We start from the raw sequence: 24357 nt of genomic DNA on the forward strand, positions 1-24357 counted from the left end.
GCAGTCGGGGGGGGGGGGGGGAGTCAAGCCGGAGACAGGATTGATGGTCTGTTGAGTTTGAGAACATCTGCAGAAACATTAAAGCCCAAAAAAGACTCTTCTAAACTAAAGAGTCTTGTATGTCTGTGTGACTTAATGTATCTTTTAATACATTTTATTTTACATTTTAGCTGACATTTCTCGCTCTTTTTTTTTTTTTACATTGAATCATTCTTTTTGTTCATTTCATTATTATAGTTTCAAACATTTTTAAACAAGTTAAAAAATGCATAAACAAATCCACATTATATACGTTGCCATATGTATGGTGCTATAGTCTCATGTCTGCTGTGTTTGTTTGTAAATTTTTTTGTGTTGTTTTTCAATATTGCCAGTGAATGCGTTCACACCGGACAGCGATTCACGCGTCGAGTTTCGATGTTAAGTCAATGTACAGACGCGATCTGAGGTCCTGCAGCGCAATTTGGGCGTCCGGTTAGGCTGTGGTTACATGACATTTTCAGCATCTCGATCAAAGAGTAGAAAAATAATATTTTCGTCCCGAACTTCCATCCATGTTTTTCATCCACTGGGTTACCGGAGGCTGTCCCGGTTACTGTTAGGCAAGAAAGGTGGGATGAGCCCTGGACAGCTCGCCAGCAACCAAGCCCACAACGACGGCACCTGCAGTCCGGCCGTGGGTTCAGGTTACACAGACTCCACTTGTGTTCATGTTAAAAAAAACAACGAGATTTTGTTCCTGTCACTTAAAGACTTAGATCTTTTTTATTTTGAAACATAGTTTGAAACTTTGAAACGGAAGGCTGCTACTTCCGTGAGTAGCTTGATGACGTATTCTGATTGGACGGTTGCATTGCAGCTCAAGTGGACCAATCAGAGAACTGAATGAGGTATAAATACATGTCCGACGAGTCATCGCTACATCTCTTCCGTTGATAATCGTATTTGTTACATAAAATGTCTGGACGCGGAAAAACCGGAGGCAAAGCGAGAGCCAAGGCCAAGACTCGCTCTTCTCGGGCCGGGCTCCAGTTCCCGGTCGGCCGTGTCCACAGGCTGCTCAGAAAGGGAAACTACGCTGAGCGCGTCGGCGCCGGGGCTCCCGTCTATCTGGCCGCCGTGCTCGAGTATCTCACCGCTGAGATCCTGGAATTGGCCGGAAACGCCGCCCGCGACAACAAGAAGACCAGAATCATCCCCAGACACCTGCAGCTGGCTGTCAGGAACGACGAAGAGCTCAACAAGCTCCTCGGAGGAGTCACCATCGCTCAGGGAGGCGTCCTGCCCAACATCCAGGCTGTTCTGTTGCCCAAGAAAACCGAGAAGCCCGTCAAGTCAAAGTAAAACTGCCCGACCTCCGCTACAAACCAACGGCTCTTTTAAGAGCCACCCACGTCCGCTCCAGAGCACATTCCTCTCTGACGCCACCTTTTGTGTGTAATCTTTCAAAGTTATGAAAGTTGTCATTAATTTGTCTAAGGCGGTTATGTGTCAATTGCAACCTCAAAGCTACGTCTATTACCATTACCTTTTCCATTTATTGTGATCTTTCAAGATAAATGCGAGACCATCAAATTTTTAAAAAAGGGCTTTCTCCTTAGTGAAATCTGAAAGCTACGTTAATTACCTCTAATGAACCTGCATTCAATTCGCGAAATGATTAACTGTCCAATTTGTCTACGTGGGTTCATTTCTAAACGTTGCTCATATCAAACGCTGTCTTCACTTACGTCCGCACAAATTGACTCGCTAGTGTACGAATTAGTGTATTAAGGGGACTGGTTTGCCAAATTGGTTGGATTTGATGACAAAGAAGCTATGGTTGTTTTTGAATTCCTATCGTTAATAGTGGAAACTTTCATTGTAAGCTGAATTTGGCAAAACTTAATCAAGTTAACCTTATAATTAAAACCATAATTGGGTACTGAGTGAAGACTTGAACATTGTTTGGGGTGTTTATGTGGTTCATAATGAATGTGAATTGACTTGTAGGTGTATATTTAATTTTTAAATTGAACAATAAATCTATACTTTTATTCTGTTTGTCATTACTTGCATTATTCAGTAGATGTTAAGTTGTACTAAAGTATTTTTGATTAGAAGTGCTTACCACGGATGTGAAAGAACAACTTCCAAGTAACAGGAAAGCAGCCATCCCACCCACCTTAAACTGTTCAGTTTTTAGATTGAAGACTGTTCAGAATTAATCAGGAATCAGGAAACTTTATTGTCATTTTATCATGATAAAACGAAATTAGGCTCTCTGGTCCCGGGCCAGCCGTTTACATTCAGATTAAGCCCTTAGGTTTGATTTAATATTTTTGGTTTTTGATTTTATATTTTCTTATCTTTTGTTTCTTATTGTGTTGACATTTGGAACTTGGGCCCGTCATAATTATTTTCTATCACATGCTACCATGGGCCTTACTTTGAGAACGTTTGCGAGAAACTCCAGAGAATGATTGGTCAAGCGCAGCACGGAAGTGCTGCTGTCAGTTACGTCCGCAGTTTTTATTCAAATCCAAGTGTCCCAATTCTTCGTCAGTCAGGCAGTTTTTACACATTGAGGATAAGCGGTCGCCGGAAGGGTGGTAAATGTCTCGGGAAAGGCAGCGCCAATCGCTACCGAGAAGTTTTGTCATATACTGTTAAAAGAAAAACCCTCAAAATATTATCAAATAAGTTAAAAATTGCCTTATGCTTTACTGTGTACTACTACTACTGTGTACTCACTGTACTACGATATGGAGCAGTTCAATACTCCGGGCTGCGGAGTGTTTTAGCACACTGACTCCCCGACAACAAATATTAGGATGACGAACTTCTTGATGGTTTCAATATAAAGTCCTTACACCCATGGAGTACTATTTGACATCGATGGAATATGGAAAAGTGTTTATTAAAATGCAATATACATACTAATCAATTCATTCAGCATGAACCACAAACTAATGCTAGATAAGTGAAGTCTTCGGTAAACCTGTTTTAGTTACAAATCCACTTTCCATCCTATTGGTCCGCCCAAAACTACCTATGCCTCTGGAATCAAATCCACGGTCTCCTCAATACCCCACTAGTGTTTTTAGTGCGGACGTAGTTGAAGACAGCGTTGAAAATGAGCGCCCGTTTATAACGTTTAGAAACAAACTAACCGGGAGAAATTTGGCAAGGGGTTTCGGCTTCGTGAATTGATTACAGATTTATCATGAAGCGGTATTAGCAATTGACACATAACCACCTTTGACAAATTAATGACGACTTTAATAGGGGAACACTGTATAATCCATTTGCACATTGTAATATTTTCTATGCACTTTACTGTCCATTGCAATACTGTAAATTATGTCCATAGTTCTGCCTATAGTGTTCATACACTTTTACATAGCCCATCTAAATAGTATGTTCATAGTACACCTGTATATCGTGCTTATAGTATTTATATCTGTAAATTATGTCCATAATACTTACCCGTATAGTTATTGTACATACTATAGACCTTTATTCTGTGCTTACTGCACTTCTGGTTACATGCTAACTGCATTTCGTTGCCTTGTGCCTACATATGCAGTGACAATAAAGTTTATCTAATCTAATAACTTTGAAAGATTACATACAAAAGGTGGCGTCAGAGAGGAATGCGCTCTAGAGCGGACGTGGGTGGCTCTTAAAAGAGCCGTTGGTTTGTAGCGGAGGTCGGGCAGTTTTACTTTGACTTGACGGGCTTCTCGGTTTTCTTGGGCAACAGAACAGCCTGGATGTTGGGCAGGACGCCTCCCTGAGCGATGGTGACTCCTCCGAGGAGCTTGTTGAGCTCTTCGTCGTTCCTGACAGCCAGCTGCAGGTGTCTGGGGATGATTCTGGTCTTCTTGTTGTCGCGAGCGGCGTTTCCGGCCAATTCCAGGATCTCAGCGGTGAGATACTCGAGCACGGCGGCCAGATAGACGGGAGCCCCGGCGCCGACGCGCTCAGCGTAGTTTCCCTTTCTGAGCAGCCTGTGGACACGGCCGACCGGGAACTGGAGCCCGGCCCGAGAAGAGCGAGTCTTGGCCTTGGCTCTCGCTTTGCCTCCGGTTTTTCCGCGTCCAGACATTTTATGTAACAAATACGATTAACAACGGAAGAGATGTAGCGATGACTCGTCGGACATGTATTTATACCTCATCCAGTTCTCTGATTGGTCCACTTGAGCTGCAATGCAACCGTCCAATCAGAATACGTCATCAAGCTACTCACGGAAGTAGCAGCTTTCCGTTTCAAACTATGTTTCAAAATAAAACAGATTTAAGTCTTTCAGTTTCAGTTTGTTTTTTTACATAGAACACAAGTGGAGTCTTTGTAACCTGTTTTTTTTTATCTTGAAAACTTCCAGCAGCTTTCTTCATTTTAGGCCGTATTTACATGGATTAGGGGGTACTCAAGAAAGCAGGTTATGCTAGTTACCACGTAAGTTTGAGGCTAAGGAAGTGGATAACATCGGCTTTCGGTTCCAAAAAAAAGGGATGTTTCAGGGTGAGTCAAGTTGCCATAGCAACTCATGCTCTGAACATAACCTGGTCTGGAGCAGGTTATGTTGAAGGTTAGTTTGTTTTCAGAGAGGTGAAGCAGCATGGCGTGTCCATTTGAAGATGATTTAGTGGATGAAAAAGCTCAGATAATACTTTTTCCACCATGAGAGGCTGATAAAAGAGAAACTTTTTACTTTGATCTAACTTAATTATTTGCTTCAGTTAAGATAAATCATTTTTTTAGTTAAGTCAGCTTAAAAATAACACGTAGTTATGGAGAGGATGATGAGTTTATTTAGCACCACTATATTATATATATATATATATATATATATATATATATATATATATATATATTATATATGCATCACAATGAAAATAGAAATGATATCAGAAACTCGTGCGTTTTCTTTGTCTGTTCTTTGTCTCCAAGCAGAAACTCTTTCTTTTGCTGATGATGCAGCCGTGTTACCTTTTTGATTGTCGTATAATCTTCATTCGCCGTCATTAAAATCTCAGACTCCGTCTCACTGAAGTGTAGCGCTCTCTTTTGTTCTCCACGCGTTTCCATGGTGACTCCAGAAATCGGCGATCCATTGAGAATGTCTTTATGTACCTGCTGTGCACGTGCATTAACCCAGCGTTACCAAGTTGAGCGTGATTACGTTAACTCATATCCGGTCTTTTGGAACCGACATACCCAGAGTAAGCAAGTTCAGGTGGATTTCAGCCAGAGTTCAGGCTTAAAGTCAGGCTAGTTTAATCTTGCTTCCTGGAATACCCCCCTAAATTGCTGAAGTTATGCTTTCATTCTTTTATTCACAATATGAGCAATGACAGTCATCTCTTCTTCACTTCGCATGATTATAGTTATCTTGATGGGTTGATAGTGGTTAGCACTCTCACCTCACATCAAGGAATGCCCTGGTTCGAAACCCCAGCTGGGTCCTGTCAGTGTGGAGTTTGCATGTTCTTCTCATGCGTGCAGCTTCCTTCTGAAACCTACAATAAAACTACAGAAGGTGATTAGGCTCCACTGACCCTTGACCCTGAACAAGTAGAGAAAATGGATGGATGACTGGAAGGATGGATGGGTTAGCCAGGAGAGTAAGAAGTCATTATTTCATCTTGAAGGTATCTGCAGTTCATTTTAGAATAGTATGAAAGTAACTCCAAAGTACAACAAACACCAGGTAAGTTTAAATTGCAAAGTTTAAAAAAAGAAAATCTAAAGTCTCGATTCATGTGAGTGAGAAAAAAACCTTTGGAGTTGGGTCAATGAACTCAACCAGCTGCTGGAAAAGCTGGAAAACATCAGTTAACAGGAAGAACTGAAGGAATTTCTAACCAGATTCATTCCTAAATATAGAAAAAAAGAAATTTCAACCAATAAATCTTGGAGATCTTCAGAATAGAGCATATGTTTGGCTGAGCTGTTCAGAAAAGCGTGACTAATATATATATTATATTAATATATATAGATATATATTAGGGCTGCACGATATGAGGAAAACTCGCGATATGCGATATTGGTAATTAATATTGCGATAACGATATAAATTGCGGTATATAAACAAATAGCAAAAAAACCAAAAACATCATTTCCATTTCACTGCAACAGTTTAAAAATTATACTCCAAATGACCCTTGTCGACGTAGGAGGCAAACATCAAACATAAAAGGGCTCATCTGATTGATCAAAAACATAAACAGGTCCTTCTGATTGGTTAAATGCATACAGGGATTAATTTCATTTGTTCAATATTTCAAGCTGCCATGAGTTTGTTTTAGCACATTTAAGGTTATCATTTATTGCGATTTTCGCCGTCTTTTGCGGTATGCCTATTGCACAGCTTGATTTCGCGATAACGATAAATTTGCGGTATATTGTTCAGGCCTAATATATATATGTGTGTGTGTGTGTGTGTGTGTGTGTGTACCAGAGAAATCATGGGGTCAGAGGTCATCGCTGCGGCCCCGCTGATTGGTAGACTAATTTCGGCCATCTTGGATTGTAGCGGGGAAGACAGATTGATGCGGTGAGCTCTTCTTATTATTATTTAAATTCCCAAACACATTTACTCCACCAAATGTCGCCATTAGGAAACGCAAAGTGGTCAAAACAATCTTTGGGGTTTAGTAAACGGGAGTCCGGTTCTGAGGGGCAGCGTGCATTAGCGATGCCAGCCTCGGTTCCGGTGCTTTTTGTTGTTGTTTTGGGGAACTACTCGACAGCGGCGCAGCAGGCCCGAACCAGAACCAGAATAAAAACGCTGCTGGTTCTGGTTTGACCCTCTAGTTTTTATCAGTTTGAGTAAAAACCCACGTCGGCTGCATGTTAATTCACGTCTTTAGGACGCATCTTTCGCTCCTTCCAGAGTTACTTTCCTGCTAGCTGCTAACAAGCCTTTAGCTATGCTAACTGCTCAGGCTTTTTAAATAAAGCGGCTACTTGCACACGTTAGCTTACTTTATTGTCTTTTTATAAATGCAAATTAAATTCTACTAAATACCCAAATCTCTTTCAACAACAATAAACCACTGCTCAAGTTGATCCCTTCTCGTTTACTTCTAAATATTTGTTTTAATCAGGATTAAAGTTGACGTTAGCATTAGCATTTCGGCTACATTAGTATTTCGCTTCTGCATCTTGAAGGTTTCTTTTTGTCAAAATCAGGATTTTGAACTGTTCAGCCTCTAAAAGATGACGTTTGAATGATCTTTGTGTTTTAAGGTAACCAGCAGCTTTATTTTCTCCAACATCTCAGTCGGTCTCAGTTAACCGATGCTAACTCTGTGTGTGTCTGCTGTTGTAAACAAATGCAAAGTTGGACGAAGATTTTATAGATAAACATCCCGAATTCATCCCGAAATGTTTTTACATTTATATTTTTAGCATACAAGGTTTGTGTTTTGTTGAAAGAAAACTCAGATTAAGTCAAAAATAAATGAGAAATCTAAGCAGTGAAGTCAGAAAAAGTGGAGATATTTGTGCTTCTTCTTCTCGTGGTTCCAGCATCATAATTGATCTGATCGAATTTTGTGGATTTTATGCTTCTTCAGAGTTTTGTATTTGTCAGAATTATTCATCTCTGCTCCAGGTTCTGCTGATCTCTCTATTCAGTTTCATTCCTTAACCACAGACACTTCAGACCTAGATCTGCTCCACGGTTTGGTGGATCACAGGTTCACAGCACTAACAGGTTCCTCTGTGTGATTGATGACCTCTTTGCAGCTGGAGAATGTTTCACATTTGATCAGAAATGTTTATGGATTTCAAAAGATGCATAAAGTCTCTTCCAACTTCAATACTGAAGATAGTTTTAGAACTGGACGATGATTTCCCTTCCTGTGTGCAGCAGCTGCGTTACGATAACATCATTCACGTTTCTTCTGCTCCAGAAACCAGAACAAGCACTTTATGTGAATGCATAAAATCTTTAATGCACAACAATAGTTGACTTCTTTTATAATCTCATTGTTTGTCGTCAGCTGAGTTCCTGTTGACAGATTCTGACTGTGATAGAAGAGCTTCAGGTTTCTATCGGCTCTCATTCTTTCCTTTTTGGGATTCCTCAGGTGACACACGGGATGTTTGGTGCTAACCGGAAGAAGTTTATGGAGGGAGGGATAGAGAGCGACTACACGGACGAGTCCAGCCTCTATTACAGCCCACAGTCCATGTTCCCTCCTCACAGAGCCGACAAAGACGTAAGACGCTAACGTGGCTAACGTTTTCTGCAGCTGAAACCAAACTTCACCCTCATGTTCTGCTCATGATGTCTGTGTTTTTGGGCTTAAAAACATCCAGAGGAACAGTTTGAAACCTTGGTTTAACATAACAAGCTTTGATTCCATCAGTCATTTCACATCAGGCTGCAGGTTTAAACACAAAATCAGAGAAAACTCTGCTGCTCGTTTGTGACGCCTCAGCATCAAACTCTGCTGAAACCCTGGAAAAAGCTTCAGTTCAGATGTTTCTAACTTGGAGAAAACTTTAAAACCTTTTTGCTGATCTATTGTGTCAAAAATGTCACAATGGATTAAAGTTTTAAAAAATGCAAATAGAGGAACGTTCTTCGTCAGCAGGAACGTCAGCAACACATTTTTCATAATAATAGAGTTCTGATCATAGGATGAATTAGTGTGCATGCGGAGGAGGAGAAATCCTGCATAGACGTTTTTCCACCTCCAAACATCAACAACAAACTTTATCTGTTCTGACTCGCAGGAGGCTTTTATTTTGAAACATCAGGGTTTTTGTCATACTGAAGTTCCCGCTTGTTTTATTTTGAAAGGAACATTTTCAAAAGAGTTGTTTGTGCTTTCTTTGTTTAGATGTTGTCGTCTTCCTCTGCCTCCTCATCGGGTCAGCTGTCTCAGCTGGGAGCCAGTCTGTACGGGCCTCAGAGTAAGACCTACACACACACACACACACAAGACCAACACACACACACAGACTGTAAAACCCACACAAACAAGCATGCACATACACACACAAAAGCAAGCGTACACACAGAAACACAAACGCACGCACGGATGCAAGCAAAGATAAACCATACACTTAACCATACAATCGCATGCACACACATGCTCACGCACCCATTCTCACAGCAGCTCTGCAGTCAGATTATCTTCACAGTTCAGTGAGGAGCTGCAGACGTCTGTGATCAGAGGAGGACTTTTCTGTTGTGAAAATACCGTTAATGTGTGAAATTGCGTGATGTTTGCAGATCGTCTGTTTCTACTCTGCCATGTGCAGAGTAGAAACAGACGCAAACCCGTCTTTGAATCTGAGGTTCTGGTGGATGTTCTGCAGGTGCTCTGGGCTTTCCCATGCGGGGGATGAACAGCAGCTCCACACCTCAGCTCAGTCGAAGCGGGCTCAACCAGTCAGCCAGTCAGCTCTCCAGTACTCCCAGTTCTGGCTCTTTGCACACGCCGCCCTCGCCGAGCAGGTACGCCGCTGGAATGTTTCTGTGGTTCTATATAATGTGCGGTTCCAGCCGTGACGGCCGTGTCTTACTTCTTTACACAGAGGCATCCTGCCCATGAGCAGCCGCAGCGTCCTGAACCACAACCAGCAGGTGGGCGGGCCGACGGGGCAAACGGGCGGGATGGGAGGAGAGAGGGGCGGCGGCGGAGGAGGGAGGAGCGGCGGCATGGGCAGCCCCAGCCGGTCGTCTCCGAGCATCATCGGCATGCCCAAGCAGCAGCAGGCGCGGCAGCCGTTCACCATCAACAGGTAACGCTCGCCGTCCGTCTCCAGAGGAACCGAAAGGAGGACAGAAATGCTGGTTTTTGTCTTTCTGAGCAGCAGTCCGGCTGCAGTGACGTGTGTCGTGGTTTCACTGGTGTCGGCACAGAACGGATGTGGAGCCGGTTCTGCTGATGTTTCATGGAGTTCAGCCTGCTGTTGGATTTCTGTTTCATGTCCGTTCTTGGCGTTCACACCTGATCCGCTGGTCTGCTTTGATTTCAGATCAGTGTGATGTCACACGTGGATGTGTGTTAGGGTCAGGAAAGACCGTCCTTAGCAGTAACTGGATCAGCTTTTTGCCCCGGGGTAGACCTCAGGTTAAACATTTCCTTTTGCTGTCTTTGACCGTCTGGCTGCTCGTCGTCACTGTTTGGAAACGTCCTTCATGATGCTGAGCAGCTTTTATAGGTGGCGCTTCATTTGTGAAGGTCAGCTGTTGTCATGGAAAACAAAGATCATCGAGGTGTAGAAGATGAGTCGCATCTGAACACTTCCATGTTTAGGTGAATTACAGTGCTACCCGATCCGTACCGGTTACCTGGTCCTTACAGCCTGACATTCTTTGAACTAGATCTAAATAAGTTTTTACCAAAGTTCCTGTCAAACGTATTCACTTTTTGTACCATCCTTTCCCAGTTAGCTTGTTGGAGTTAGCATATCTCGTAAGGGTGTTAGAAAAAATCGATTCCGCAATGTATCGCGATGGTTCATTTGGTGAGAATGGTATGGATTCAAAATGTTGTCAGGTCGATATTTCTTGAATTATTTCTGAGCGTCCTTCAACGTCTGACTCCTGTTTTCCACTTCAACCTCCAACCTCTAGGTGGCAGCAGAGAACATGGAGCCTCTTTAAAGCAGCTCTACACAATAAAAACAACAGGAAGACCTCAGCTAGAAGCAGCTTTTTTCGTTGTCATGAGACATGAACTACTTAGTTTTTACTTGGGATGGGAACTGAACTGTAACTCTGAGCCATGTTGCTGCCAAAATCACATGAAAACACGGATTGTGGTTCTTTGTAGCTCAGATCAGAACCAGTGAAGCTCTGCAGCTGCATAGCGGCTAATAGGCTGATGCAAAGCAGGCCAAAGTTCTGCAGAACCTCCCAGCAATAGATTGTAGTTCTGGTGGATCAGAGTGATGTGTCCAACGCTCTGAAAAAAGGCAGACGTCGATATTTTGTTGTGGAAATCAGACAATGTTGACTGTTCCATTTCTATATTTTAAGTTACCAAAATAAAAGCACCATGAATTTGCCGGGGTAAAAGCAGCTTCTACGGATGTGATACAGTTGCAGTGCTTAACATTGTGATCATTAAACAGACTCAATTTGACTATTTTATTACAACGAAAGACAGATTGAAATTCAGGTAGAGTTTTTTTAAAAAGCGAAATAATGTGTTCCGGTAGAATATCGGGATACGTATCGTATCGCCAGACTCCGTCCAATACACAGCCCTAATATCTTGTCTGGCTCTTCGTATTGAAGTCATTGAAAGCAGTCACAGTTTCTGGACATGTTAGGCGCAGACAGTTGTTTTACGTTTGTCCTGGACGCGGCGGCCCTCACTGTCAACTTGACTTTTCTACAGCTAACTTTTCAGAAATGAGCTAGAAAGGGTCACCGGAGGATCAAACGATATTGTTGCCACAGGTTTACGAAGGCCTAAAGCAACATTTAGCCTACCACGTTCAAGAAATCATACACACTTTGTAGAAAATCTGAGGGGCGTATATTTTATGAAAGGAGCCTTTTGGCCGGACTTTGGACATGCCTGGTCTACTCGATCCGTTCGTGTGCAAATGTTTTCTTTTTCTGTATCGTTTCATGGCAGTTTACTCCCCAGTGTACGAGGATACCACCGCTTACCGCCTGTGTTATTAACGGCTAACAGTTGCCCCGGCGGGCATCTCCTCTTTTCCCAACATATAAAAAAATAAGAAGTGATCACACAGAGATATGCCTCTGAGCCGTGTGGCTGCCATTCGATCACTCATCGTTGAGATTTTCTCTGTCTGTCATGACATCAGCACGTGGATTACAGCATCGCATTTAGGCAGCGTTCTTTTATTTGACAGCGCTGTAATCCAGTCTCTGTTGTTGAGGAAAACAGAAATCTGTGTGATCACGGCGTTATCTGCTGTTTAAACGGCTTGGACAGTCGTAAAGGCGGGAAAACTGTCGGGAAATTCTACTGGGAGAAAATCAAATTCAAATTGCTTAATGTTGACGACGACAGGCAGTAATGTCAGATTTGCGGGTGTGGGGTACTGATCAGGTTTCCGGTACAGATCGGGTATGGACAGTACGTTTTCAACCAAAGCGGAACGTTTAATGCAAACGGACACAGAATCCAGCTGTGAAAAGATGATCACTCTGACACAAAAATGTCTTTGTTTTTACAGCCAAACTGAATCAGAGAGAAGCAGCTTTTATGCTGCATCATATTTCTGCGACATTCAAACTAAAGGGGATCTTTACCTTCAAGACGTGATCAAAAATGATCAAACTTATAGATTTTCCTTTACAGAAGTTTCATTTTGACTGACAGCCCCGTGACCCCGAAAGGGACAAAAACGGGGTTAGAAGGTGCATCAATGAATGTTCCTTTTTTTTGTTAAAAGGTAAATAAATGTAACTAAATATGTTCCTGTATGTAAACTTACTCACATCTACAGCCACTGTTTTATCCCTTTACCTCAGTACCTCCGTGCAGTTGGTGGTTAGGGTTGGCGTTTCGTTCCATCTGCTGGCTGATCTTTCTGTCAGCTGATCTCTGGGTTTGGGTGTTTTTGTGTGTCAGTATGTCAGGATTTGGCGTGAACAGGAACCCAGGCTTCAACATGAACAACTCCCTATCCAACAACATCTTTAACGGCACAGGTAGACCTCAGCGGAAACTCACCGATGCTCCAGGTGTTCAGGTGAACCCGCCCTCATCCGCTTTGTGTTTTCTCCTCTGATGTCAGACGGCAGCGAGAATGTGACGGGCTTGGACCTGTCAGACTTCCCCGCGTTAGCCGACCGAAATCGGAGGGACGGAGGTTCAAATCCCACCCCATTGCTCAATCCGCTGGCCGGTCGGGCGCCTTACGGTAAACCTCTGTTTATCTTTTTACGATCAGAAGTCTCTGACATGTTTCTTTCTTTCTGTTCTGACTTCCTGTTCTGATCTGGATCTGCTCCCTCACTTTATAACTTTCAGTTGGCATGGTAACCAAGCCATCCAGTGAACAGTCGCAGGACTTCTCCATCCACAACGAAGACTTCCCCGCTCTCCCAGGGCCAAATTACCAAACAAAAGATCCCACCAGCAGCAGTGAAGACAACAAAACGGTTGGGTTCTTTGCCTTTTTCTGCTCCGTTTTCTCCACGTGAACCTTCGGCTGCTGCTTTGACAAGTCTGTGTTTTCTGCTTTCATCCCATCAGAATTTGAACTCGTCAGGAAAGTCCACTTCCAGCTCGGATGGTCCAAAGTTTCCAGGCGATAAGAGTTCTACTCCAAGCAACAACAACCAGCAGAAAAAAGGGATTCAGGTTCTTCCTGACGGTGAGAATATCATGAACGGCCTTCATCTGCTTGTCTGCTCTGTGCTTTCCTGGGTTTCTTCTTCTCTGGTTTCAAAGACCATCAGACCATCTCAAATGAAAGCTGCTGGTTCTTCTGTTCTGCTGGAACGTCTGGATGTTTGCTGCTGACCTGAAGAAAGGTGTCCTCCTCTAACATCTGCACTGACCGTCTCCCTCTCAGGGCGAGTGACCAACATCCCCGTCGGCATGGTAACAGACCAGTTCGGAATGATCGGTTTGCTGACGTTCATCCGGGCAGCAGAGACGGATCCGGGGATGGTTCATCTGGCGCTGGGCTCCGACTTAACCACACTCGGGCTGAACCTCAACTCACCAGAGTATGAGAAACGCACACCTGCAAACACACACCTCCATGTTGGCACACACATGCGTGTGTCTGACTCACTCTTGGGTTTCAGATGGATGGATTAACTGATTTATTGATGGATCAATGTTTGATTGGTTATTGATTTCTCATGTGGGCTATTAAAAGCTTCTCCCAGTCTGTCAGTAGATGAAGTAACTGGACCTCGCATCCCATAAATGATTGTTCTGCCACACAAAGATGTCACTTCCTGTTCTGTGCTGCAGAGGCGGAGCTTTTCAGAAAAGTTCCCACCTCCACGTCTGACAGCAAAGGTTTTGCTGTGAGGAGACTGAACGTGTGACGAGGAGGTTCTGCTCTGTGGTTCTTCTGGACCACAAAGTCCAGAACTGATTTGATGTGTGGGTTTCTCTGTAAATCTAACCGGATCATCTGTGACGGCTCCTGTGGAAGGAAAGTTCTGAATCTGTTCTTGAAAGAAGCTGTAGATGTTTTTGATGATGGGGGTCCTTCTTCAGGAGTAATTCAGCGTGCTCCTCCTCCTCCTCCTCATGTTGGTTTCAGTGTTTGATCCTAGCGCCGGTCTGATCTCAGGATTCTGTCTCTCCGTCAGGAATCTCTATCCTAAGTTTTCGTCTCCGTGGGCGTCAGCTCCCTGCCGACCGCAGGATATCGGTGAGTCGTCCTGATCAATAAACGTTGGAGTGATGAGGAACGTCGGGGTTCTGCTCCTTCATCAAAGTTCAACTGGTCTCAGATCAGATGTCTTTGTCATTTGATCCCGTTTTCAGAGCAAACAAACTTCCTGTTTCAGAGTTTATTAGTGGTGCAGGAAAAAATGTGGCGATATAAAATGTTGTCAGGATGATATTTATTTTTCAGCGTCTGACTCTTGTTTTCCACTAAAACCTTGTTGGCAGCTCCGCCCACTGAGCCTCTTTGAGCAGCTCCTGTTAAATATTCAAATATTTAGTTTTGGAAATCACGCAAACTGTTCTCTAAAAGAACAAATATATCTTAAGTTACCAAAATAAAAGCACCATGAATATGCTAAAAACAGCTTGTATATGAGATACAGTCGCAGTGCTTAACGCTGTGATCATAAACAAAATGAATGTTACCATTTTATTACAGTGAAATAATATTCAGGTAGAGTTTTTTCAGAGTACTAAGTCATACTCTTTCCAAAACTATTGAAAAATAGTTCCGGTACAGTCTTGGATGTGTCGTCATATTCCTCACATCGCTAGACTCATCCCTAGTGTTTAACACAGATTTGAGGTTGTTTTCTTCATAAGGATTTGGTGTTATTTTCACATCTCTGTTTAAAATAATTGACATTATTGCCAAAGCTCATGCATCCCTAGTAAAAAACAAATTCTCTGCCAAGCTTTTTCTCTTCCTGGTGGAACGTCTGCTCCTACGGAACGTCGTCACTTTTGCCGCCTTTATTTGTTTTTCTGTTGTTTACATTTACATCAGGAAATCAGGACTTTTTAAGGAAGTATTTCTGAATGTTTCAAAGTGCATTTTGTTTTGCATTTGGCAATCCTTTTAAATTTGTTTAAAAATAATCTACTTTTAATTCAGTAAATCGTATTTATACTAACTATATGGCGAAATAGGAAGCTGTTCTTAATATACTAATCATTTTCTGTAGTTTTTCAGCTGCGTCTGTGTCTTTGCTGTGTAAAGACAATGTATTTAGAAAGTTCTTGATTCAGACTCAGACCCCCCCATTGTAGGACGAGCGTTACCCCACAGTCATTTACCCCCACGGCCGTCAGGCTGCACTGCTCCTCTGTAACCAGGCCGTCAGAATCCTTTATTTAGGTTTTTACTTGTTTTTCTCTGGAGCTGCTCTGACAGGTGAATAATAAAGTTCAGTTGGATTTTCAGAATAAGATGAAATTAAAAAGTTTTCCGCCCCCGTGTGGTGAGAATGCGTCACTGCAGCCTGACACGTCCCCCGTGCTCCTGAGCTTTCTCACGTGTTCTCCTCATGTCTCTGCAGACTTCCACGTTCCCTCAGAGTATTTAACCAACATCCACATACGGGATAAGGTACGGAGCCGTCCCACATGCCGCCCCGATCACCATTTCCATCATGATGTGGCTCTTTTCTCTCTGCAGTTAGCGGCTATCAAGTTGTCTCGGTATGGAGAGGACCTGCTGTTTTATCTTTACTACATGAATGGAGGAGACCTGCTACAACTGCTGGCTGCAGTAGAACTGTGAGCAGGACCTCCACAGACTACAGCTTTAGCCACACAAACCTGGTTTGTTTCACTCTGCAAACATTTGTGTGTGTTCAGGTTTAACAGGGACTGGAGGTACCATAAAGAGGAGCGGGTCTGGATCACCCGAGCTCCTGGAATGGAGCCCACGCTGAAGACCAACGCCTACGAGCGAGGAACCTACTACTTCTTTGATTGTCTCAACTGGAGGAAGGTGGCCAAGGTGAACACACACACACACACACACACACACATGCATCCACTGTTGATTAGCTGCAGGCCTCAGTCAGGTTTCGGCGACATTTGTCCCGTTTTTCCTCCCGTCTGCTCCTGTAAGTTCCCGCTTCTTCTGCTTTCAGGAGTTTCATCTGGAGTACGACAAACTAGAAGAGCGACCTCATGTTCCCTCCACCTTCAACTACAATCCTGCCCAGCAGGCCTTCTGATTGGCTCTCCCTCTTGCCTGCCTCTCTGCCATTGGTCGTCCTGGCATATCAGCCACTCCCCCCTTTAGGTTTAGTCAGATGAATCTGGCCTGTAGGAGCTCAGGACAGAAGAGGATGTCCAGGTTCCCGAGCACATTTCCGAAAGACTCATTTTAACCATTATTAATTTATCTTTACCTCATTTTTTAAAAACGTTTTATTCCCTTTTTTTTGTTTGTTTTTTTTTGTTGACGTCACACAGACTCTGTAAATAACTGTCCATCTGATGAAGTGACTCTTGTTTCTATGAGAATTGACTATTTTTGTCTAAAGATGCTTTAAAAAGAAGCAGATTTTAACAGAGAAAGCAGGATTGAAGCATTCGATGGATAATTATTTCAGAGCCATGGCAGAACCTAAAACCAGTTTTTATTTCATCAAGGATTTCCCAGAACGCACATCATCCAACAGAAAATCAGGACAGGAAATGCAATGTACATTGTAGCACTATTTCATAATAAAAGAGGAAGAAAAATCCCTTTTTTTTATTTTTATCGTTTCTTTTCAGCAAAACCTGAGCGGCTCAGCAGACAGACGACGACAGTTTTTAAGTGACTGTTTGCTTCGTTTCAGACTAAAATTCTTTTGTCAACAATCAGGTTGAAGGTTTTTCTGCCTCTGGACCGTCTTTCCTTCAAGATTCGATAGAACCGTTAAAAGATGCCACCAGCACATCCTTTTCCCTCCAAATTGATGACTTGTGGTTCTGTTTTGATCTGACCTTACAGCTCTCTTTCTCTTTCATTTTTTAAACACATTTTCAATCCTCTCTTTGTCTTCAACCATCTAATTACAGTTTTCCTCTTAGCCAAACCAGGCGGATGGTTCCCGTTTGAATTCAGGGGTAAATGAAATGTGTCGGGAAGCGGTCGACGTGACGCGCACCTCTTCGTTTAGCACTTACCTGACGGGGCGGCGCCCGCAGTTTTCCTGAGGTTGTCGGCTGAGTTCCGGACACGTTCAGGATTCTAGTGACGGCGCGTTCAGGTGAACGCCTTCTGCCAGTCCGAACCGTCCCACAGAAGCTCCCAGTGCTAGCCTGAAGGAAAGCTAGCCGTGACCTACAGTTGGGAGGCGCCACATTCACATAAATATATGTTCGTAAGATATTCATACGTGTCTTCAATGCAGCTTTTTACAAAAATGCATAAATCCATAAAAACCCCAGTTGCTCCGTTCACCCACGCAATACTAGACTTCCTGTTTCCACGCAAACCCCCCCACCCGCCCCCCCAAGGAGGCATCAGGGACCACGAACAACCTGTCACCCACAACAATTTCTGAGTCGCCATGGCAACGGGGTCCAGCTCCCTCATGGCAGCTGTAAAGCCAAGGACACGCCCACAGACCCATGTGACCCGTGTTTGAGGATTTAATTGAAGGAGGAGGACTGAGGCACTTGGCCGTTGGGTGTTTTAATAAATATGGCAGCTAGTGTTTTAATAGGAAAAAAAAAAGTCAAATAAATATTCTGGTAATGAAACTGAACCAAGACTCCTGAATGTTTATTTTGAGTCGGATAGAAAATCGTTGTTTTCTCCGCTTCTGCTTTGAAGAAAGATGCAAACTTTTGACGCTTAAAGCAGGAAGAGAATCGTGGTCTCCAGTTCAAACCATTGACTGTAAGTGAAACTGGAGTGAGCGGGTGTGACGTCGTCCACAGAAAACGTTTTACAAACAAATTAAGTCAATTTAGTCGCCATTTTTCCTGTGAAACAGATGCTGCCATGTTGGAGCCAGATGTCTGAGTCAACGTTTCTATAGCAACCACTCTCACCAATCGGGAGTGAGCTTGGAGGCCACACCCCTATTACGTGAAAGCAGACTATTGACAGAATGGGTGCTTGAAACATTTGAATGTTGGGGCCATCAGGCTCAACCTACTCTATTGAGTCATCGGATTGGTCAGTTTATAACTTGAATGACTTCAACTACAGAAGGAAATATGAAAAACATGAGGATTATCAAGAACTTATTTAAAAAAAAGGTAAAAATGGTTCTCCTGACCAATAGGATGACGGAGTAACAGCTGTTTGTTTCTCTGTAGAAGTCTGTGGGATTTTGGCTTCTTGGAGCCAGCAGGTACTTCCTGCTTAGAACGCCAGGGGGGAGGAGTCACTCAGTCCAGTTATCATATTCAGTCAATGGTTAGAACCTCATCCTGCTGTCGCCGAAACCTGCTACTCCCTGTTTCAGAATAACAACTGTAGTCTTAACGGTTAAGGATGCTTTTATTTGAAAAAAAAAAATCCTTTAGCATGTCCTCGGGTGAAGTAGACATTAGTTCTTAAGGTTCAGTCAGGTGAGTTAGTCAGGTTGGAGGTCGGAGGTCACCGGAACCAACACCTCTGGGGGCTTCATTCATGTGAACCACAAAGCTAAAGCAGAGAAAAGAATATTTCAGACATCACCAGAACGTCAACAGGGAGTGTTTAGCAGCTTGTTGAATCCACATCTTCAGGTGAGGAAACGTTTCAGTGATCATGGAACCACCCGAGGAAAGGAGGATCTGGATCTCCTGGAGGCTCCGTCTTCTTGGATTCTGCCGTGAATTTCCGTTGTAGTTGTAATCCACAAAAGTTGCTTCAGAAGACATTTCTGTTGTGTTGCTGCTTTTTTGCCTGAAGGTGGCGCCCTCCGCGTGGGCGCAATGTCGTCATCACCACACAGCAGAGGTTTATTTTGTTTCCTGTCATAACACGCGTGTCCCTTTTTTTGTAATGGTACCCAGCTCCAGATGCCAGATTAAGAGGCGGTTGCCATAGCAACGCAATTTTAACTTTATTTGTAAAAAAAAAAGAAGCTTGGATCTCTCCTGTCCGGTGGATCATTTAAATCCACCGTGCTGCTCTGAGGTCAGGATGAGAGGAAGCGAAGGAACCGGCTGGAGGAAAGAGACAGAAGTTTGTGAATTTGTGTTCAAAGATGCCAGAAAGGAGTTTCTACTGTCAGAGCGCATCAGCTGCCTCATGTTTGGACCTGCGCAGGAAGAAACAGAGCATTAAAACCCAGCTGGAGAGCAGTCGGCGCCTCCACAGCCACATATTCCTCGGCTGTCTGTAACTGTTGATGATGGGATTTCCTGCCAAATGCTGCCCCCGCTGCTTTTTTTAGGACAGCAGGAGCAAATGTTTTGCAGCCTAATCGCCTCACCCAAATGTCGATTCCACTAAAATCTGTCTCTGTTTGTGTGGTTCGTTTGTTTTAAGCCCAAATCCTCTGGGAATTCCGGTTTTCCAGTTTCTGAGTTGGAACTTCGGGATGTGAAAGTTGCTGCTGCAGAACTGGGCTGAGTCCATGTTCTCTGATGTCTGCTAGTATTTGTAATCTCTTGATCTGCGGGGATGATCATAATCCTGCCACATGCCTCCCTGATTACCAATGCATAACGCTGAGGCTTTGCAGCAGAGCCTCCATGAAGCAGACGGAGAACACAGCAGAGGCTGACGCAGCTCTCCATTTAAAAGCTGATCATTTTCCTGTGCAGCTGCACAGAACCGGAGACGCCTCTGTGGGAACCGTCTGCTCCTTGGCTGCATCCGTGCACCGCCGGGTTCCCAGAATCCATTTGCTGAAACTTGAACTAAACTCCTTCCTCCAAGGACTGATCAGATTCACCTGGACTGGTTCAAAAGTCTCCTCTTTTTGCTCTAAACTTTACAGATTAAAGACGTTCTCTCATTAAACTGATGGTCCAGGATATCTGCTGTCCTGTCATCGGCTCATCATCCTCAGGATCAGATCTTTGCTCCTCTGCCTGTTTGCTGAAGTGAACATCAGAACACGACATCCTGAACTTCTGGAGGGCTTTGTCGGCACATTTCATGTTGGGATCCAGGAACCAGGCCATAGAAATGCAGAAAGAGAAAAAGAAAAACGAAAGAAAATCTGTTTTTTTATGAATTACCAGTTTGAAACCACTGAACTACAGAAGAACGAGAGACAAAAACAGAAGAAAAGAAATTATATTTCAATTTATTCCAAACTCTTTCCAGGTTTGTTCCCAAGAATTAAGAGTGTTTATTATCTTTTGCAACAGCGAAGCCAAATTCGCGGTGGAACTAAATTCTTATTTTCTTCTTTACAGACGTATGCAAACAAATACACAAAATTCACAAGTAATAAATGTAGTATGTGAAAAAAAACACAAAATGCAGTACAACGTGACGAACGGGTCCATGTAATCTCTAGAAGAATCGGCAAAAGTACATTTTTGGACTTCTTTAGCAGCGTTAGCTTTTGTTAACCACGCCCACATTCCTGATTGGTTCATTCAGCTGAAGTCAACAATTTGTGTTTAACAGTGGCAGGCGGTGAGGTTGATGGCTGGTGAGGCACTGACTCCTCTGGAGTCAGATTTACAATGAAAGAACTGAATATTTCAGCGTTCATCCAACAGCAGCTAACAGTTTATAAAATACACACAAGAACATATTTGTCCTACAGAGAATATTTATTTTATTGACAGAACACTCCTCTTGTGTATGAATTATTCATATGTACTGTAAACAAATTAAAGTATACAGATGTGTTCAGCACACATTTGACCCTCAGTAACTCTTTCTGGTAGTTTTCCAACTTCAAATTCTGGAGCTTTAATCAGTTATCAAATGTTGTCTGTGAAAATGATCATAAAAATAAAATAAATGATTTTACTTAAATTTTTATCCACTGACTTCCATGTTTTTTTGAAAAACAAAAATTGAAAAACATGTTTGGTCCAAGTGTCAATCCTTCTCCACAAAAATCTATCTGATCTGTTGGAAAGGTCTTCCTTATTTTCCTTTACTTTATGAGTCACGCCACTGCTGTTTACATTTTTACAATGTTCTAGTAAAAAATGGGCGAACAACAGGGGAACGCCACTTTTGCAAACTCACCACGCTAACACTCAAAAATCGACTGACTTTAAAACTAAACGCAGCTTCTCAAGGATGCTGGAGGAGATGAGTGAAAGCCCAGCTAGGAGGAGATTACTTTTGTAGAAATGTCAACAAAACCTCAGTTGTGATGATTGTTAAAGTTGGTGAAGATTGCTCTCACAAAAGGTTTTTTTTCCCCATATTGTGGGAAATGTTAAAAAAAAAACGCCAATTTTCAAACTTTGCCACAAATGGCCATCAAGTCATTGGTCCGGTAGCCATCCCATAATAATTGAGAACTTCCTTTGGATATCCCTGACGCGAGTTTTAGTTTTTTAGTGGACTTTGAAATATATTCTTTGAACCTCAGAAGAGATTTTGGCCCCATTTCTGTTTTTGATGGTTTCTCCCGCTGTGATGTCCTCTTCTGGACACACAGGAGGCGGTAAAACATGGTTGTTCTCCCACAAAAGGAGGGAAATGTTCAGTGACTCCACCTTTCACTCTTCAGGTCTTTATGTTCATGCTCTGCTGTGGCTCATGATGGCTTTGTCTTCAAGTTCTAACAGTCTTTGTCAGTAAATTCCAGACTTCTATTGTGTCATGTCTCCATTTTGGGCTCTTCTTTGATGTAATTCTGCTGAAGGTTGGGACTCTCTGGTCGGGGCTGCATCCATCGTGTGCTGTGAGTGGGAGTTTTCTTGCTTCCTCCCTCGTTCTGTTTGCTGTGGGATCTGCACTGACGTTCTGCTCTGAAGCTGCTCCAGACCAAAGGTGACCCGGCTTCATCAACCTCTGCATCTTTAGCCCGGCTGGACCTCTCGCCGGCGGCTGAAATCGACCCGAGCATCTCGCTCCTCCCGGTGATCCTCGGGTCCATTGAGGGCTGGTTGATGCACAGACTGCGTCAGCGTTAACGGCCTGCGATGATTAATGCATGTAAACCGTGCAGGTTGACCTTCTAAGATCACATCTGAGGGGCTTTGGTGACAGGTGTCCAGAGGAGCAGAGGATTTTCTGAGCGGTTTCTCCTCCTCTAAGAGTCTTATCTCCCGCAGCCTTTCAGAGACAGAACAACAAATGACGCTCCAATCAGGACGGAGTCAGCAGGCCGCCGCAGAGCCCACGCCGCTCAGCTTGAGGAGACGGAACGGCGACACCGGATGGAGACCGGGGATTTTAGCGGGGTCATCGGTTCCTCCATGGTGGTTCCGGTGCTGCCTCTCATCGGGTCAGATTCACTGACACCATCCCACAGCTGCGACAGATGCAGATTAATGAGGGGAAAACACAGCAGAGCGTTAAATCAAACGGACAATAAATGAGAAAAGCTCAGGTTAGCTTCACCTGGAGTTCACACACATGTCACATGACCCAAAGCGTTTCAGATAGACTCTGCCTGCACACAGACGAACAGTGACGACCAGAGACGTCCATGTGGCAGATCCTAGAGATCAGCTGACACCCCCTGGAGTCACACCTGGTGTTTTATTTAGAAAATCAAGCAGGGTCTATCTGAAGAAGTTTCTGGCATTTCTGCCTCCGTGCTCGACCTTATTTGTGTACATTTTTGGGATTTGGCAGCTGAACCCCTCAGGACCGCAGTGGTACCGCTGATGACAGCGAGACCTTTTGCGTGTTCTGCCTGTGCTGACCCGATGGGTTCAGAACTCCACTGGAACCCTTGGTTTGGTTCATTTCAAGACCCTTTTTCTGCGCAGTGGTTACCTCATCCTTAACCTGATGTGACATCACCAAACAAACACTAAGGCCGTTTTAGAGCCGTTGACTGGCAATGAGAACTGGACTGCGTGACCCCGCCCTCCTAGGCTTCATCAGATGCCCGAACAGGGGATTTATCGTTGGTTTACCCTTAAAAAGGATGAAACTTGAAGTAAATAGACCTCCATGTGCAAAACTATCATCACTCTTCTGTCTGTTTATGCCTGAAAGGACATAAAAGAGGACAAAAAGTGACAAAAGCTGTCAAAAATGATTCACCTGCATTTCAATTAATGCACTTTAAAGAACAGCTGAAAACTATAAAGTAAACAAACATGGAGTTCAGTTTTAAAGTCTCCCTGCTCATAAAGAAATTCCTTTTTCAAAATGATGTTAGATGAGAACAGTTTGCTTTCAAACAATCGTTCTTTCATTTCCCTTCATGAATTCAAGGTTCAAAAGCTGAAACTATTCCAAGCAGGTTTTACCCCTCACCATCACAGTCCCACCACCATGTTTCACTCCGTTTGAGTCCGGGTGCTTGGAGATGCTCGCGTCAGTCCAGAGGTGTTGGTGGATCATCCAGATGTTCCTCTGTCTTCTTGTTGCTCAGACATGGATCCATGTTTGTCCAGAAGTTTCTGACTGACTGTTGGATCGTGAACTCTGACCTTCACTTGTCCTCCTATCCGTCATCTTTGAGGGCCTCCTGGATGAGTCCTCCTGTCCTTGGACTCATTTGTCTCGTTCGGTTCTGCTCGGTTGTGTGGATGGTGGATCCTCTGGAGTCCAAGGCTGCAGGAACGGATCTGCAGACTGAAACATCCCAGAAGGTTGGATTCTGGATTGAAAGCTTTATTTATTTATTTATTTTGATGCATTGACTTGCTGTAACTGCATCAGAAACTTGCGGTTTAGGCCCAAACCGCGGGAGACCGGGCTTACTGACAAAAACTGAAACCTTTCATACAAAAACTGAAACATGCCGAAACCAGGGGAGCCACAACAAAGCCGAACAGATGAGCTGAAAACCAGACACCTAAAAAGACTGAGGTGGAGGAACAGAAATGAAGACAGCTGTGGAACTGCTGTGACGGACAAGGGACACTTCAGGCCGAGTCACACAGCCACTACATCCTATCAGCGTGTACGTTTGACACTTTGGTCTGTCACGATCCATGCGTGATTTACGTCATTCATACCGGTTTCCTGCGCTCATCATTCCATTTTGCGCAGATGTCCGTCGAGGCTTTTTGATTTTTACGTGAAATCGGTTGTTAGCTGTTCAACATGTATCGTCGCTTGCAGTTCATGGGTAGGTCTCTTGCAGGGTGGCGTACGGTGCCACGCGGAGGCTCAGGGGAGGGGGTAGAGTGTGGCGGGTGCAGC

At 43.7% G+C, this 24357-nt stretch overlaps 3 protein-coding genes across 3 annotated transcripts; 2 read left to right on the plus strand and 1 right to left on the minus strand.

The window, feature by feature from the left end:
- Positions 1 to 926: 926 nt before the first annotated feature.
- LOC101158068 (histone H2A) lies at positions 927 to 2036 on the plus strand. Its single transcript, XM_004083246.3, has one exon. The coding sequence runs from the start codon at positions 958 to 960 to the stop codon at positions 1342 to 1344; it is 387 nt and encodes a 128-aa protein (XP_004083294.1). The 5' UTR covers positions 927 to 957; the 3' UTR covers positions 1345 to 2036.
- A 1278-nt stretch (positions 2037 to 3314) lies between these two features.
- Positions 3315 to 4121, minus strand: LOC111946911 (histone H2A). Its single transcript, XM_023952218.1, has one exon. It carries the CDS (start codon positions 4088 to 4090, stop codon positions 3704 to 3706), a length of 387 nt encoding a protein of 128 aa, XP_023807986.1. The 5' UTR covers positions 4091 to 4121; the 3' UTR covers positions 3315 to 3703.
- Positions 4122 to 6448: 2327 nt separating this feature from the next.
- LOC101170887 (CCR4-NOT transcription complex subunit 2) lies at positions 6449 to 17872 on the plus strand. The gene is made up of 15 exons (XM_011491334.3): positions 6449 to 6544; positions 8085 to 8216; positions 8844 to 8916; positions 9325 to 9463; positions 9544 to 9750; positions 12570 to 12649; positions 12736 to 12861; positions 12972 to 13102; positions 13197 to 13317; positions 13519 to 13675; positions 14276 to 14337; positions 15677 to 15726; positions 15796 to 15896; positions 15978 to 16122; positions 16259 to 17872. Exons 2-15 carry the CDS (start codon positions 8097 to 8099, stop codon positions 16343 to 16345), a joined length of 1599 nt encoding a protein of 532 aa, XP_011489636.1. The 5' UTR covers positions 6449 to 6544; positions 8085 to 8096; the 3' UTR covers positions 16346 to 17872.
- The last annotated feature ends 6485 nt before the right edge of the window (positions 17873 to 24357 follow it).

The sequence above is a fragment of the Oryzias latipes genome, chromosome 23, assembly GCF_002234675.1.
Source record: "Oryzias latipes chromosome 23, ASM223467v1".
Classification (NCBI taxonomy): Eukaryota; Metazoa; Chordata; class Actinopteri; order Beloniformes; family Adrianichthyidae; genus Oryzias; species Oryzias latipes.

Excerpts from the sequence above, each read along its gene's own strand:
- LOC111946911 (XM_023952218.1), bottom strand. The coding sequence starts at position 4,090 with ATGTCTGGACGCGGAAAAACCGGAGGCAAAGCGAGAGCCAAGGCCAAG.
- LOC101158068 (XM_004083246.3), top strand. The coding sequence starts at position 958 with ATGTCTGGACGCGGAAAAACCGGAGGCAAAGCGAGAGCCAAGGCCAAG.
- LOC101170887 (XM_011491334.3), top strand. The coding sequence starts at position 8,097 with ATGTTTGGTGCTAACCGGAAGAAGTTTATGGAGGGAGGGATAGAGAGC. Across the intron at positions 8,917-9,324 it reads CAGTCTGTACGGGCCTCAGA|GTGCTCTGGGCTTTCCCATG; the intron begins GTAAGACCTACA and ends GATGTTCTGCAG. Across the intron at positions 13,103-13,196 it reads GCAGTGAAGACAACAAAACG|AATTTGAACTCGTCAGGAAA; the intron begins GTTGGGTTCTTT and ends TCATCCCATCAG.